Below are 18,021 nucleotides of genomic sequence, written 5' to 3'. Positions count from 1 at the left end.
TAAAATACAGCATAAGGCTAGAATTAAGAACCTCCTCCTTTAAGGAATGACATTACTGATAAAAAATTTGATTAAAATAAAGACTTTCCAATTAGCTATTTTTATAAAAAAAGAAGGAATTAGAACATCTTCAAGCTATATTCAAATTTAAAATGAACTCATACTCAGTTTTCAATAAAAATATTTTTCCTTCAACTACAAGAAGAATTTATCATTTTTAAATATATAAAATAACAAAATGTTTAACTAATAATTCTACATTCTACAATTAATAAAAAAAAAAATATATATATATATGATATTGTAGTACAAAGTTTAACAACTCAGAACTGTACAAGTGTACATACAAATGAGTCAAGAAAAATATTTTAAATTACATTATTAATTGAAGATTATGAAGATACTTGTAGTTGCTGAAAGAAGACCCTGGACTACCGCCAAGACAAGGAGCTGGGTGGTAAAGTAGCCTGAAGCAAGATGCGGTCTTACTTAGACAAGGAGGCGAGAAAATTTTTTTTTCTTATTCAAAATAAAACTAGTGTACAAGATTATTCATAACATATACATAAATATGAATCAAGGTCCATCTAATAATATATTTACTACAATTTTAATTTCATCTTCAAACTATTATAAAATCTAATATTAACATTTAATATTAACATTTTTTTACAATGCAAAATATTTATTTATAATATTTTAAGTGATTAAAAATAGAAAAAACTGTTATTTCTGAAATAGAAATAATAATAAAGTTGATTATAACAAATAATTATGTTCATTATTTAACTAATATAAGAGGATTATTGTCCTGATGCAAATTTTATAAGAAATCATAATCATTATAAACAACCTTAAAACATCTAAAAGTCATTTTATGATAAGCTATAATATTAATATTATTATGATAGTGAAATAGTATATCATGTTTCTTTAACTGATTGTTCTAAATCTTTTACAAATATTAAATGATGAAAAACAATTAACACTGAAAACCATTAATAAAACTTCAAATAAGTCAGCTTTTTAATAACTGATTCAAACATTTATAGATTCACTCGTAGTGAATCTTGTTGTTTCATGTCAGTACATAAAAATATAATACAGTTGAGTACATGTCAGTACAATATGGAGAGCTGGCTATTTTTCAATCTTTTTTATCAATGATCATCGCAATTTACTGACATTGAACATTCCATTTATTCTTTGTTCTGGACCAAAAGGAAGACTTAAAATTACCTAAGAAATGAAAACACAAATTTTATTTTTCAGAAAGCAAATTAATGAATAAATGAAATACATTAAGATAAAATATCAAAAGGACAAAGAATGAATGAAACTAACAGTCAAACTAAATTTTCTTTAATTTCTTGAGAAAAATAACAATATCCTCATATTGTCAATATAAAGTCAATTTCTTGAAGGAGTTGCTAGCTTCACAGAAGGAACTGTGTTGATGACTATAAGAAAAATTCCTAACAATAACTCTCTCTCTATCTAAATCTTTATCTCTTAATGTCACAAAAATATAAAAAAAAATATTCTAAGCATTGGATGTTACACGTTAACTATTATCACACTACATAAAGTGACCGATCAAACATGAATATTTATTCATTTTGGAATCTGTTAAATTTTATTCATATTTATACTGCACCATGGTTTACAGCCAATACCAAGTGATGTTACTGGTAATCCAGTAAACAAGTACATAAAATTCTCTGTGTGTAAATATAACTAATATTTAAATTATCTAATTAAAATCACATGAGAAGAGTATATTTTTTATAAATTAATAGGGATTTTGAAGTACAAAGATTTTGGTCTTTTATAAGTTAAAATTTATTTATTTTTATTTTTTCTTGTATTAAATAATTCTAAGATTTCTTACAATCTTAAAAGCTAAAAATAATTTTCACTTATTTACTAATCTCAAATGATTTTTTTATAATTTTATTTAACATTTATTCATGTAATAAAATTACATTATTATTATTATTATCCTCCTCTATGAATCATGAGACCTTGCCGTTGGTGAGGGGGCTTGAGTGCTCAAGGATACAGAGTAGCTGGACCGAAGGTGCAACCATATCGGAGAGGTATCTGTTGAGAGCCAGACTAAGGAATGATTCCTGAAAGAGGGCAGCAGCTCTTTCAGTAGTTGTTAGGGGCGTGAGTCAGGACGACTTAAACGGCCGTATCAACATCACTCAGTCCTCTGAGTACTGCGCAGCTGAAAGCAATGGAAAACTACAGCTGCTTTTTTTTCCAAGAAAATGTGGCTCTGCATTTTCACATAACAATAATGGAGGCGCCTTCCTTGGTAAAATATTCCGGAGGTAAAATAGTCCCCCGTTCGGATCTCCGGGTGGGGACTACTAAGGAAGGGGTCACCAGAAAATTAAAAAATAACATTCTACGAGTCGGAGCGTGGAATGTTAGAAGCTTAAAAAAGGTTGGTAGGCTAGAAAATTTAAAAAGGGAAATGGATAGGGTGAATGTGGATATAGTAGGAATTAGTGAGGTTCGGTGGGAAGAGGAAGGCGACTTTTGGTCAGGTGATTTTAGAGTAATTAACTCAGCGTCAAATAATGGGCAGGCAGGAGTAGGTTTCGTGATGAACAAGAAGATAGGGAGGAGAGTGGAGTATTTCAAAACGCATAGCGATAGAATCATTGTAATAAGGATAAAATCAAAACCTAAACCGACAACGATTGTTAACGTTTATATGCCTACAAGCGCCCATGATGATGATGAGGTAGAGTGTGTATACGAAGAGATTGATGAAGCAATTAAACACGTAAAAGGAGATGAAAATTTAATAATAGTTGGAGATTGGAATGCAAGCATTGGAAAAGGCAAGGAAGGAAATATAGTGGGTGAATACGGGCTGGGCAAAAGGAATGAAAGAGGGGACCGACTTATAGAGTTTTGCACGAAGTATAATTTAGTAATTGCCAACACCCAATTTAAAAATCATAATAGAAGAATATACACTTGGAAAAAGCCAGGCGATACTGCAAGGTATCAGATAGATTATATCATGGTTAAGCAAAGATTTAGAAATCAACTCGTTGACTGCAAAACTTACCCTGGAGCAGACATTGATAGCGACCATAATTTGGTGATAATGAAATGTAGATTGGGGTTTAAAAACCTGAAGAAAAGGTGTCAGATGAATCGGTGGAATTTAGAGAAGCTTGAGGAAGAGGAGGTAAAGAAGATTTTTGAGGAGGACATCGCAAGAGGTCTGAGTAAAAAAGATAAGGTAGAAAATGTAGAAGAAGAATGGGAGAATGTTAAAAAGGAAATTCTTAAATCAGCAGAAGCAAACTTAGGCGGAATAAAGAGAACTGGTAGAAAACCTTGGGTTTCAGACGATATATTGCAGCTGATGGATGAACGTAGAAAATATAAGAATGCTAGTGATGAAGAAAGTAAAAGGAACTATCGGCAATTAAGAAATGCTATAAACAGGAAGTGCAAACTGGCGAAAGAAGAGTGGATTAAAGAAAAGTGTTCAGAAGTGGAAAGAGAAATGAACATTGGTAAAATAGACGGAGCATACAGGAAAGTTAAGGAAAATTTTGGGGTACATAAATTAAAATGTAATAATGTGTTAAACAAAGATGGTACACCAATATATAATACGAAAGGTAAAGTCGATAGATGGGTGGAATATATTGAAGAGTTATACGGAGGAAATGAATTAGAAAATGGTGTTATAGAGGAAGAAGAGGAAGTTGAGGAGGATGAAATGGGAGAAACAATACTGAGATCTGAATTTAAGAGAGCATTAAAAGATTTAAATGGCAGAAAGGCTCCTGGAATAGACGGAATACCTGTAGAATTACTGCGCAGTGCAGGTGAGGAAGCGATTGATAGATTATACAAACTGGTGTGTAATATTTATGAAAATGGGGAATTTCCATCAGACTTCAAAAAAAGTGTTATAGTTATGATACCAAAGAAAGCAGGGGCAGATAAATGTGAAGAATACAGAACAATTAGTTTAACTAGTCATGCATCAAAAATCTTAACTAGAATTTTATACAGAAGAATTGAGAGGAGAGTGGAAGAAGTGTTAGGAGAAGACCAATTTGGTTTCAGGAAAAGTATAGGGACAAGGGAAGCAATTTTAGGCCTCAGATTAATAGTAGAAGGAAGATTAAAGAAAAACAAACCAACATACTTGGCGTTTATAGACCTAGAAAAGGCTTTCGATAACGTAGACTGGAATAAAATGTTCAGCATTTTAAAAAAATTAGGGTTCAAATACAGAGATAGAAGAACAATTGCTAACATGTACAGGAACCAAACAGCAACAATAACAATTGAAGAACATAAGAAAGAAGCCCTAATAAGAAAGGGAGTCCGACAAGGATGTTCCCTATCGCCGTTACTTTTTAATCTTTACATGGAACTAGCAGTTAATGATGTTAAAGAACAATTTAGATTCGGAGTAACAGTACAAGGTGAAAAGATAAAGATGCTACGATTTGCTGATGATATAGTAATTCTAGCCGAGAGTAAAAAGGATTTAGAAGAAACAATGAACGGCATAGATGAAGTCCTACGCAAAAACTATTGCATGAAAATAAACAAGAACAAAACAAAAGTAATGAAATGTAGTAGAAATAACAATGATGGACCACTGAATGTGAAAATAGGAGGAGAAAAGATTATGGAGGTAGAAGAATTTTGTTATTTGGGAAGTAAAATTACTAAAGATGGACGAAGCAGGAGCGATATAAAATGCCGAATAGCACAAGCTAAACGAGCCTTCAGTAAGAAATATAATTTGTTTACATCAAAAATGAATTTAAATGTCAGGAAAAGATTTTTGAAAGTGTATGTTTGGAGTGTCGCTTTATATGGAAGTGAAACTTGGACAATCGGAGTATCTGAGAAGAAAAGATTAGAAGCTTTTGAAATGTGGTGCTATAGGAGAATGTTAAAAATCAGATGGGTGGATAAAGTGACAAATGAAGAGGTATTGCGGCAAATAGATGAAGAAAGTAGCATTTGGAAAAATATAGTTAAAAGAAGAAACAGACTTATAGGCCACATACTAAGGCATCCTGGAATAGTCGCTTTAATATTGGAAGGACAGGTAGAAGGGAAAAATTGTGTAGGCAGGCCACGTTTGGAGTATGTAAAACAAATTGTTGGGGATGTAGGATGTAGAGGGTATACTGAAATGAAACGACTAGCACTAGATAGGGAATCTTGGAGAGCTGCATCAAACCAGTCGAATGACTGAAGACAAAAAAAAAAAATTATTATTATTATGATTATTATTCGCCTAATAACTTTAAATAACAAGTGTAAGTATACGTAACATAAGAAACTATCAGTATACTATATTACAAAGCATTTAAAAAAACCTTAGAAAACTATAAATATAACTGAAATAACATATCAAAACTATTTTAAGCCATAGTAAAGCAAAACTAAGAGCATAACCCAGTATATGTACCCACTTCTAATATCCTTGATAAACACAAATTGAATGTTAGTATTATTGAATGGTTCATTAGTACACTTGAGTTTTACAACGAAAAACATATGACTAAAATAAATTATAATCAATTATATTTTTCATTATATTATTACCACTATGTTACTTCCTATACATATTACTCCTGTACAACAGCTCAGGACAATTTCATTCATGTCTCACCCTCATCCATAAGTTATTCAATCACACCATTACTCAAAGTTCATAGCAAATATGAACACAACAAATCATTCAATTACTTAGACCTAGCCATTTCAAAGGTAAACAACAAGCACACTTAAAGCATTAGAATTAAAATACATTTATACATAACACAACTTATCATCCCAATAAAATACAAACATCCAATCATTCTTTAATATATTTACACATCTAATATATGTGTATAGCCATGAAATCTGAAAGTTAAAGTGAATTTACTTATATTACCTTAATTTTTAGTACATTTTAATACCTACATAACAATACTTACAACACATTATGTTACATAAAATACAGAATAGATCCTTATTTTGAATTCAACTGCAATGAATTTTTATATAGTATTTCCAGTAAGGTCAAAGGAGTATAGATCCTAGTTTAAATTTCTGGAATGTAATATTTCACAACTCAAAAAGAGGCATCTATAGTCAAACTGAACATTTTTAATAAGCTAAACAGCTCTTCCAAATGTACTTAAATTAACAAAAATCAGATTAGAAACATTATTAAAGTTCTGCAAAGTAATGTCAATCTGAAGCTCTCAATTACGCAATGAAATTTAGAAATTAAGGAAAATTCATAAGCAAAGGTTACAAGCAACTAAACTGAGCAGCTGAGTACATTAAATTAGAAAAAAAAAGAAATGACATGGTACATCAGGAATTGTGTGTGTGTATATATATTCTTTAAATGATAAAGTGAAGGAATACAGAGAAGAGTGATATGATTATACAAAATGGACCCCCAACAGGATACCATGATTGAGCAAGTAGTTTTTTCTGAAAGACAGAAGTTTAGGTAGGCCAATGAAAAGGTAGAAAGTCCAGTTCTCTAAGAGTATGGATGGTATAATAAATAGGCTTTGTTCCTTATATTTGTCTTAAAGAAAGAAAGAAGATGCTAAAAATATCTTTAACTCTGTATTTTTCTGACATTTTATTTATAAATAACTGAATTAACGAGTGAAATAATTATTTAATTTCTTTAAACTTCTTAAAGAATTAAATTTTCTAAAAAAAATTTTTATCTACTCCTTGTTTGATTCTTCTTCTTCTTCTTACAATACTGTTAGGGTTGTCTCATCTTTGTATTGTTTAGAGCCTAGTGTGGAAGAATGGTCTAACAACAAGGGTATAGATGGAAAAGATGCTTTCTTTAGAATTCTGAAACTGTCCTGATGTTCGAAGAAAAATATTTTAATTTGTTAAGTGTTTATATAAATACTAGTTATGATTTACTGTTGATGTTTTTGTTAGTTGTTGGTTTTAGGGAGAGGCAATTAGGTGGCCTGACTTTAGCCAACAGGTACTTCAGCCATTAGATTTGTTGATCTGTCACTGGACAGGAAACAAAGTCCCTGAATTAGTTCAAGGATGGATTGGCCCTTGAGGTCAAAGTATCCTCAACATAAAGCATCTAGATCTATACCAACAAAACTGTAATGGGGGAGAAGGGATCAAGAATAAGGAAAAAATATGGTGGTGGAAATAGATGAACTAGTCTTTGGAGAAGATTGGGATACTTTACCTTCTTGTCAAGTTCCAAACATATTTGAAATATATGTTACAATTACTATTTGATATTTTTAATATATATGTTAAAGTTATGTTTCTGTAGAATATTTTAGCTGTGTTGTATGAATTTGGTATGTAGCTTGTATATAATTAGAAGAAAGGCTACAACTAGCTAAAGCTCAAGGGTCATCAAATCTATACTTTCAAAATAACAGCACACGAGGAGATATAAATGTACAATAAAAGGACTCAACACTTGGCAGTAATAAAATTATAACTATGCATTTAATAAAACATTCTCTTTGTAAAATAATGTTGCTTTAATTGACATCAATTACTATTACATTAATTTCAATGATGAAAATTTATTGTACTGTTATTGATAAACTGCAGAGCAATTCATTTTGATAATTAAATCTTTTTACGGTTATATTAAACATTGATTTAATTTTTTATAATCTATTGATATATATTAAATGCTGTTTGATTTCTTTTTCTTTGTTAATCCTGTTCTGTATATTTTAAAGGAAATGGAAATACAATTATAAAAGTAATAATAAAACAGATAAATTGGATTCACAATCTAGCAGGTGAGATTTTTTTGTTATAAATTGCACCAAAATCTAAAAGTATGCTAAAAATGAAAGAGAAAAGAAAGTAAATCTAAAAAACATGCAAGCTATCAATAGTTTAAGTACTGTCTGATAAAAATACTTTACCTCACCATCAGTTTAGAATTTCAGATTTTCCCCAACTTTAATTATTTTCCATTTTTCTTGTAACCTAACAAAATAATTTTTTTAATGCTTAATCACTTAGGTAATGACTTTAAAAAGATAAATTTTTAAATTAATTTATTTTTTGGTTAATGAATTATATAGAAGCTGTGGAGCTTGTACGTGGAATATGGAAATGGAATTTTATAGTGTATGGGAATGTAATTTTATAGCATATGAAAATTGCCATGCTTGACAGGGATTCAAATCTGGGACCTCCGGATGAAAGACCGAGACACTACCAATTCACTATAGAAATCAAGATCTAAATTAAACATTTTTTGAATAAATTAAAATTGTGTATTTAATTATATTAATTCCATTCTCAGCCTCATATCTGGAAGGTATTCATCATGACGTCAGGACTAGTCAAGTCATGATTAGTTCAATGATTGTTTAGAAATTATCTGACTATTTTGCATGTTTTTAACACTATGGCTTTCTGGATTGTAGTATGAACATTTTCTAGAATTTCCAGTTTATTTAGGCAGTCTTTAAAGTTATGGTGATTTATGTTGCGAATATAACTATTGGTACTATAGCCACTTGATTTTGTTTCCAGATTTCCTTTAAGGTTATATAATTTGAAATTTTCTCATCTTCCTTTTGCTGCAGGTTGAAGTCACTGGGTACGGATACTTCTATGAAATAAAAAACCTATGAAATAGGTATTTTTATTCTTTTTATCTATTAAAGAAATGTTTGGCCTATTGCCAGTAACAGTTTAGTTGATAAGTAATGTCCTGTCTGAGAACAACTGTTCTAGTTATGAACTAGACCTAGTGGCGGCAAACTTCATTACAAATCAGCTGATTTCAAAGTCCAGAGTTCTAAGGTTCAAATCCTAGCAAAGACAATTACTTTTATATGGATTTGAATACTAGATCGTGGATAATGGTGTTCTTTGGTGGTTTTTGGGTTTCAATTAACCACACATTTCAGGAATGGTCGACCTGAGACTGTACAAGACTACACTTCATTTACATTCATATACATTATCTTCTGAAGTAATACCTTACAGTGGTTCTGGAAGATACACTGGAACAGAACAAGAAACAGAGTGAAAAAACAGAATCAAAATAACAAAAAAAAGATAGATCACTGTCAGGTTAGAATCCCTGTATTTCTGTTGTTGCAGTTGATAAGCAGATAGTGGTACTCCAGTTCTTCATGACTACTGATAGAAAATGTTGTATGTATGGATGAGTTACTTCATATTGTTCATATTCCATATTATTCTTGATATGGTAGGTTTGTCTGTTTTACTTCTTCTTTTTGTCTATGAAGCATTACTTGTGTTGGAGTGGGTCTGACTATAGTTTTCTCCAGAAATCTTCTATTGCTTGTTTGGTTGGAGGCACTATGTTGACTTTTCCCATTCTATTTAGGTTGTTATAAAAAAGTTTTTCATTTCAATAAAAGTATTATTTTGTGTTTTCCTATCATTGGACTCTTTATATTTATATATTTGAAGCCTTGCAGCACAAGCAGACAGTTTTTGTTTCAGTGTTTCCAAAACTTCTGCAGGTGTATCTGCTTTGTTGCATACAAGGTGACTTAGTTTGCATATCTTTGTGTCAATTTATTTCCTTGGGCATATTATGTTAGTTTTCCATGTCTCTTCGTAGTTTTGCTACTTTACTTTCCAGTATTATCTCCCATCTGGGTTTATGCGCAGCTTCATCATTCCTTTTGCAGCTGTAGTTAGGTGGCTTCTGTTTATTTCTGACAGCTGTGAAGCGGCACAATATATAAGTGTGGATGTCTGTAATTGAACTTCTTTTGTCAATATATTTTAAGAGGATTTTGTTGATTGTTTCGATTTGTATCTGAGCTGATCTATTGAAAATTAGCTTTTGGTATTTGTGGTCTATTTAAAGGGTTGTTACCAGCCCGTTTGGCAATATTTTCCTCTAGATTGCTTGTTAGATGATTTTCTACGGTATTCTGTGTTTAATTTCCTATTGTGGCCATTTGTATTTCTGCTGTAAGTGCATTTACTTTGGTGTCTACAGGTATTCCTGGATTCACTTCTTGATTCTAACTGTATTTGGTTATTTCCTTTTGGTCTTTCTATTTGTTGTGTGACTCTTTCCTCCTTAATTCTTTGGAGTTCATGAGTTGTAAGCCTATTGTTCCTGACTATGACCCTTTTCTGATTTATTAATCTTTGTAACTATTTATGCTAAATATGTATATTTTTGAATGAAAAGTTGACATAGTTGGGCCCTGCAACCTGTGGGTACTGTCTCCAGTTGTATTGCTATATCGTAACATCGCATGAGACGGCGGTTCATTTCATCTGTCCAATGCATACGCTGTCTTGGCCGTCCATCTCCGGTGGTTGCTGGGATTCCTGGCAAAACATCTGGAGGTGGGACACAGTCCACCGGCTGACCATCCTCATTGATCTGATTCTGACCAGCCTGTGTTTTGGTGCCATCACACAAAGTGGTGCCCCTCGCTCCACCATCATCTACAGCAGCCTGTGAATGGTGGCTCTGAACAGGGCCAGGCTGAGACCCTGTACCACCTGGGATATTTGTTTTAGTTCTCCTTGACTCCATTGCTTATTAAAATGAGTATACAGGATAAGCTCCTGTGAGCAAGCATCCGACAGCTTGTTTTCAGCTGCCCCTAACATGGGGTGCAGACACTGACCAAACACTGCTGCCATTGCTGTTACAGACTGCATTTAAAATGTAAATGTAAATTTCTTGAAAAAAAAAAGTTAGTAAAAAATGTTCACCCTTCCTAGAAAATTACAACTAGTTTATTTAGAATTATGGCTCTCTTAGTATTTTTAAGTGATTTTAAAGGTTTGTTTTTTAAATTTATATCACCACTTAGGGATTATTTTCTTAAAAATTAATTTTACCCAAATGCTTCCCCTTGAGTGTAGGAGCCCCAAAATGGAAAAATGTTTTCCAGAATTTCAAATTTTTAATCCTCAAAAAATATTTAGTCAAACAATAACCGAAATAACTTAATTAGGAGAAGGGAACTTCAGGAGAAGCTTCCCTTCTCGTGATGGGAAGCTCCCAAATTTAAAAAAAGTTCAAACAAGTTTTTTAATTTCAATTTTAATGTATTTAAAATCAGTTTGAGTTCAAGTAAATATGTTAATAATTAAAAAATGAATCGCATAACTTGACAGGCATAGCGGGGAAAATTATGTAGTTCATTGCCAGTTTTTATTTATTTTTTGCTTTTCTTTTAAGATTTTATACATACAATATTTATTATCTATATTGTTAATAATATGAATTTTTCCACTTTGCTTCACCAGAACATTTCATTTAGAAATGATTTAAAAACATTATTATAAATATTAAAATTGTAGAAATGTATGATCGACCATCTTAGTCATTGGTAGAAAATTGTATTTACAGATTTTTTACAATCTATGGCAGATATTGAATTGAATTAGGTATCACAATTTGAATAAATATATTATTTATTATATTTCATGCACTGTTTTTAAATGTCTGCTAATTTTAAAACACAAGTATATAACTGTTGTTTTAGTCTGCAAAGTCTGCTTTGATAACATCAATTCAAAATTATTTTTCTTTTCTTAACAATCTTTCTTTTACAAATATCACTAATTAAAAATATTATTATTAGTTAATCTATATATGAACAGAAGGTATTTGGGTATTCGAATGTTCTGAAAATTAAGTAAGAATTATGTTTATTATATAAATTATGTAATCTTTGTTTAATTTCACTTTTAACTTTTACTTTAATTTAACTTTTTTCTATAATTATTTTCTTTTACTTTTTAAATTCCAATTATATATTTATATAATATCACTTTAAAATAATATATTACTATGCCAAGATTTAATAATATTGAAGTAGAGTTTTAGGTAAGAAAAAATATCTTATCAAAGTAAGTATCAGTTCTGATTTCTTTTATTTGAATTTTCCCCCACAGTTGGGAGAACTACTCATTCTTATCTATGGTCTTTCGTTTCATCTCTCATATACAGGATTAAGAAATGTTTTCTTTTGATAGCTATTCATGTGTATGCATTCTTGAGAAGAAGACATCTTTATTTGGAACCAATTGACTATAATTAACGAAGTTTCCTATCATAGGTGTTTATTTTATTATTAATGGTACTGATACTTAATTGTAGATTTGTCTCATAGAAGAGCACGAAAAGGAAAAATTACATCTATAATTATAGTCTAAGATCTGCAGCTGATTTTTTGAATGAAACTCGATTTACATGATTGATTAATGATAATTTAATACATTACTGCCGGGTTTCTAGCAAAAATTAGCTGCAAGTTACCTTTAATTAGATATATTGTAAATAATTTATTTTTACGAACTGAAACTATATTTTTTTTAAGTGAATTAAACATCATTTGAAAGAAAATTATGTGAAGAATGTAAAAAAAAATAATTGCCAGCTCTCAGTCAGCTGCAACCTCCAAGCTGCCAGTTGTAAACAGGAATTTTATTGTTTTACACTCATTGTGTATTTCAAAAAAATTTGAAGTTTAATTTTTCTGTACATGATAGTCGTGCTGCATTTTTGTTTACAGCATGAAACAGTGTGCGCATTCCTTCTCTTTCGTTCACATTCATCCAGATTGAAAGTAATTAGTTCAAATAATGGCAACCACTACTTGCGGCCATTTTTTTGACAGGAAACTATGTGTTATCGTGTACAGAAAAAATTAAACTTCAGTTTAGTATACAATTTTTTTTAAATACATGCGCGTAAATAATCAACAATAATACACCTATTTACACCTGGCAATTTGGAGGTTGTGGCTGACTGAGAGCTGGCAACCATTTTTTTTTACATTTTTTACATAATTTTCTTTCAAATGACATTTAATTCACTTAAAAAAATATAGCTGCAATTCATTAAAATAAATTAATTACAATATATTTAATTAAAGGTAATTAGGGTTAATTTTTCCTAAGCAACCCAGCAATAATGTATTAAATTATCATTAATCATTCATTTAAATCAAATTTAATTTTTAAAAAATCCCTTTTGGCACACCGGAAGGCGGAAGTAGATTTCATCAGTGCTAAATGGGAGATAAAAAGATTTTCACCTTAAAATTAAGAAAAACTTCAAATTTACTTAATACAACAATGGTTGCATGTGAAAAAATGTTTCACATGTTTAGCATACAACAGCCCCAGCTTATTACAATTCCCACATTTTGGTCATCCCTTGCCATAAGGGTTGGTCATACCAAAAATTATTTCAGACGAAAAGTTTAGGTCATGTTTAGAGAATTAATGAAACCGATTCGATACTGTACCTATTAAGGAAGTTATGATTTGAAATCCCATTTTTTCCACCCCCTGGGCCAATGGTTGTTGATATTAAAAAACTTTACTTAGATAAGTTTTAGGCCCTTATCCAAAGAATAGTAGGAACTTTAGAGAAATTTGATATTTTACTTAATAAGAAAGTTATAGCGATATATTGTTTTTTTGAAAAAGCCCACAATTTCCATCCCCATGGTTTGATTTTACCCATTAATGAACTTCACTGAGATTTTGTTCGTTATATTTTATGAATCAATTTGAAAATGATTGGCACAAAATTATGGCAGTTATTGTGTTCACAAGGAGTAAAATATAAATATAAATATATAAACTTTTGAACTGAAGGTGGTTTTGAGGTCTGGGGGGTGAGATGCAAAAATGTTTTGAAATTTTCCATAAGTTGAATCATGGTATCCATTACAATAGGTAGCTTTCTTATGAAATCTACCTAAAACAGATACCTGCAGAAATCAGCTGCCAGATCTTGTACTATTATTTGATCAATATTCTTTTCCAAATCTAAATCTACACAGAAAAAATCATTAAAAATTGATTAATATGGTCCAATAACATTAATTCTGTAAATCTTACTTATATGAATTTCATTTTTTTTTTACTTTGTAACACAATTTTCTACTTTTTTTATCTAATGTACACATGGATTTTATTGAATTGTTATTGTAATCTATTTTTACATAATTAATTACTTCATTTCTAAGTCATCAATCTAAGAATTTCTAAGTCAATCTAAGTCATTTCTAAGTTTCTTCAATCTAAGTCATACAATAATTAGAATAAATAAGAAAAATTTATTATAACATTATTGACATATTTCCATATATAGATAACCATAAATTATAATTACATCATGATGAATAAACTATATCACTTTTCATCAGTATAAACCATTAATATACATTTCCCAAATAAATATTAATTTTTCAATTTTTTATCTTCAGAAGATCAAGAAAAACATTTTCTCTGAAATTTAAATAAAATAATACTTGTTTTCTTAGTAAATCTATGTATAAAAACAATTTATGTTAAAATTATGTTGTTTCTCTATGAAGAAGAACCAGAAGTCAGTTTTCATTTACACTAGCTGGGCTAGTACTAATGAAAACTTACACATTAAGTTATAAGTATATTCTAAAACGAAACAATTTTAATTAAAAGTTTTACTTCTTATATTTTAAAAATTCTGTCACATAATTTCATTTAAAAAATGTATGTTGGGAATGTTTTGAAAATATAGCGAAAATTCATGTTAGTTATTTATTCATTTTTGTTATTTTATGAGGAAAGAAAACTAAATTATAAAGAAGTGAAAATCGTTAAATCAACCCATAGGTTTTTCATAATGAAATGTAAAACTGATTTATCATTCATTTTAATTACTTTTATCAATAATAATTGTAATTTTTGGACTTTATTTATTTAATTCTTTTCCTTAGTTACATATTTAATAAACATTCAATTTAATCTGAATATGTTTTTTTTTATAAATAACTGATCACTTATAATTTTATGAAGTAAAAAAATAATGTGTACAAAACTAAGCAGAAAAATTATTATTACATTATAAAACATTATGATGTTAACAATTATAATTATTAAGAATTGAAGGGCAAAACATTTTAAAGTTCAAAAGTAATAATTTGTTTACTCTGTTGAAATATTTCTTCTAGATTATCCTGTTAATTTACTTAAAAAACTGTTAATATTTAGTAAACATAAATTAAGTAATTTTTTTTACTAACATTACACATTGATATCATTTAAATACAGTGAATTATACCAGAAATAAAATATTCAAAATTATGTTAAAAGTTAATTCATAGCTAAATTATACATTTCTAAATGGGTTTTTAACACAATTATTGTTCAACTATATGGATATGTTATTATCAAAATTATCATTAACATAATATTAAAATTATCTGATATAGCAGTTAAAATCATTTCCTGATAATAATTTCAATCAAGATTAAAATCATGTTTATATAAGCAAATTCAAAAGAAGCCATAATTTAAAAAAGTTACTAATAAAGAAATTAAAAATAATATTAGTTACAAACTTCCAACAACAAAACCTCTATCTCACTCACAAGTTACAAACTCACAAAGTTATTTGTTTATGATGTAGGACTCTTAATCAGAATCAAATATACATTTATTTATTTTGAAAGCTTGTAGTATTTATTTTTCATACACTACAAAATTTCCATTTCATATTCCCATGTCATAAGTTTTGAGCTCATATGGTGAATAATTGTTAAAAAGAAGTAGTGTCCACTTTGATCATCAAAAAAGGTTTTTTTTTGGAAAAAGTTTAATTTTTAGGTTATTCAGCACTGAAAATTTACAGACATTCATAAAATAATTTATAAAGTCAATTTTTTAATAAACATAAGGTGACTGGTCAATGACGAGGTTCTATTATTGTTATTGTTTGATAATATTGTAACAGAATATTTTCTTTTGTTTTTATAAATGAGAACTACTTAGCATGTTCTTCATCGTATGTTTTTCTGATATAAACAAGTATATAATGTAATATTTTGCAAAAAAAGGGGGTATGCTAATATGTTACTTACAAAGAGACTATCACAAATTTTTTTATGAATACATTGCATGAAAAAAACTAGAGTTACCAGTGGTATTAATGAGTTTTTATATCTGATGGTTTTGATGTTCATTAAACAGTCAATCCTGTTAAAAAGAGAGAAGGTGCTATTTATAGGGTTGAATATCACCTGAATTTAGTGGGATTATGATATGCAACAGAACAATAATAACACTTAAGAAAAAAACAATGAACTAGTTCATTCTTTCTTTTATAAGCCTTGCAAGATATGCTGTTCGTTTTTTTTTTAAATGGCTACACCATTATGTAATAATACATAATAAAGTATTATGTTGACATAAGTTTGAGTATTATATCAGTTGTCTACAACCATTACAGTCTTTTTTTTTTGTCTTCAGTCATTTGACTGGTTTGATGCAGCTCTCCAAGATTCCCTATCTAGTGCTAGTCATTTCATTTCAGTATACCCCCTACATCCTACATCCCTAACAATTTGTTTTACATATTCCAAACGTGGCCTGCCTACACAATTTTTTCCTTCTACCTGTCCTTCCAATATTAAAGCGACTATTCCAGGATGCCTTAGTATGTGGCCTATAAGTCTGTCTCTTCCATTACAGTTATATTACCTAATATTCAATGTACATTACGGAACAATTTAAAAACTAATATTTTACATTTAAATAATATGAAATTTTCAAATGTAATAAATTTAACACAAACAATAAATTATATTAAACAAACAAAACAGAAAATAAAAATACTAAATAACATACATAGAAATAAAATATACTAAACACAAATCAGTCAAAATCTGTTATATGCCCACAACACTTCCGTTAGTTCTTAAATGGTACCACTGAAACGCTATATTGAAATAAGTAAATTAATAAATAAAATTACAAATGTAATCTAACCAAACTTAACTTTAATAAATATAATCTAAGTTAAGTTTGGTTAGATTACATTTTCTTATTACAATATAGTGTTTCAGTGGCACCATCTAAGAACTAACTACAGAAGCATTGTGGGCAAATAACAGATTTTGACCCACATACCAAATATACTATTTGGTTACATATTATAGTGAATGACATTTAAAACACTTCTAATCAGTTGTAGGATGAGTACCATAAACAACTGCATTAGCTGTAATTAAAATATCAGATGTGGACATCACATGACTTCCTTGAACACTTATTAAATACACACATTTTTTGTTGCACTTCATTTAAATTTATTTAATCCAAAAGTGAGATATGATCCTCCAGTTCTTTAATAAAGTAGGCAGTTAAACAGAAAAATGGCCCTAAAAATTTCCTTAGTATTTTATATTAGTTTATATATTAATTTTCATTCCAATCGTTCAAATAGATATGTGGTGTAGGTGAGAAACCATGCACACATCAGTTCGAATCTGACTTCATATACATTTTTTTTTTTTAATTTAAATATATTAATCTGTTAATAATTATTAACCTCTGATTGTAAAAAAATTGAATTAAAATGAAAAGTACATAAAATTTTGTTTCACTGATAACTTCAATTTTTTTCATATTTTTTTGTATTGTTATTTTGGAATTATTTATTTTTACAATTATAATAATTATTAATAAATCAATATATTTAAATTTAAAAAAAAGGAAATGAAGTTGGATTTGAACTGATGTGCCTTTCCCTTGTAAGATCCAAGTATTTCATTAATTAAAATTTTATTTGGCTATAACTCTAGAACCACTTATGATACATCATTGAAAAGCTCTCAATGAGGGCTTATTACTCCAGAAGAAAAAGTCCAAAATCCAAATGTTTTTGTATTTTGGGTTTTTTTGGATGCTTTTGGTTAAGACAATTGCAATCAAAAGGGCAGGTGCACAACTAGATGTTACTAAATACAAAATTTCAACATCCTACGGCTAATCGTTTTTGAGTTATGTGAGATACATATGTACATACAGACGTCACATTGAAACTAGTCAAAAAGTTTTCAGGGATGATCAAAATGTGCGTATTTCCATTGAAATCTGGAAACTAAAATTTTTTGCAATCACAATACTTTCTTTAATTCATACAAAGAAGTAAAAAGGGATTGTCAAGCAAGTAAAAACAATTCT

At 29.3% G+C, this 18,021-nt stretch overlaps 1 protein-coding gene across 2 annotated transcripts in view; it reads right to left on the bottom strand.

Annotated features, from left to right (window-relative positions):
- Window positions 1-1,025: 1,025 nt before the first annotated feature.
- Window positions 1,026-18,021, bottom strand: part of LOC142328961 (uncharacterized) — an 81,760-nt gene continuing 64,764 nt past the window's right edge. The window contains exons 5-6 of one of the 2 annotated variants that reach the window (XM_075373177.1): window positions 7,956-8,019; window positions 1,026-1,239 (exon numbers count right to left, since the gene is read on the bottom strand). In XM_075373177.1, the coding sequence (XP_075229292.1) occupies window positions 7,997-8,019 (23 nt within the window). In that variant the 3' untranslated portion in view covers window positions 1,026-1,239; window positions 7,956-7,996. The remainder of the gene's footprint in view (window positions 1,240-7,955; window positions 8,020-18,021) is intronic. The other variant, XM_075373174.1, reaches the window with a different exon arrangement.

Source organism: Lycorma delicatula, chromosome 8 (genome assembly GCF_047948215.1).
Source record: "Lycorma delicatula isolate Av1 chromosome 8, ASM4794821v1, whole genome shotgun sequence".
In the NCBI taxonomy this organism is placed as follows: domain Eukaryota; kingdom Metazoa; phylum Arthropoda; class Insecta; order Hemiptera; family Fulgoridae; genus Lycorma; species Lycorma delicatula.
Note: the sequence above shows the minus strand (reverse complement) of the source record. Positions and strands in the feature narration are given on the sequence as shown.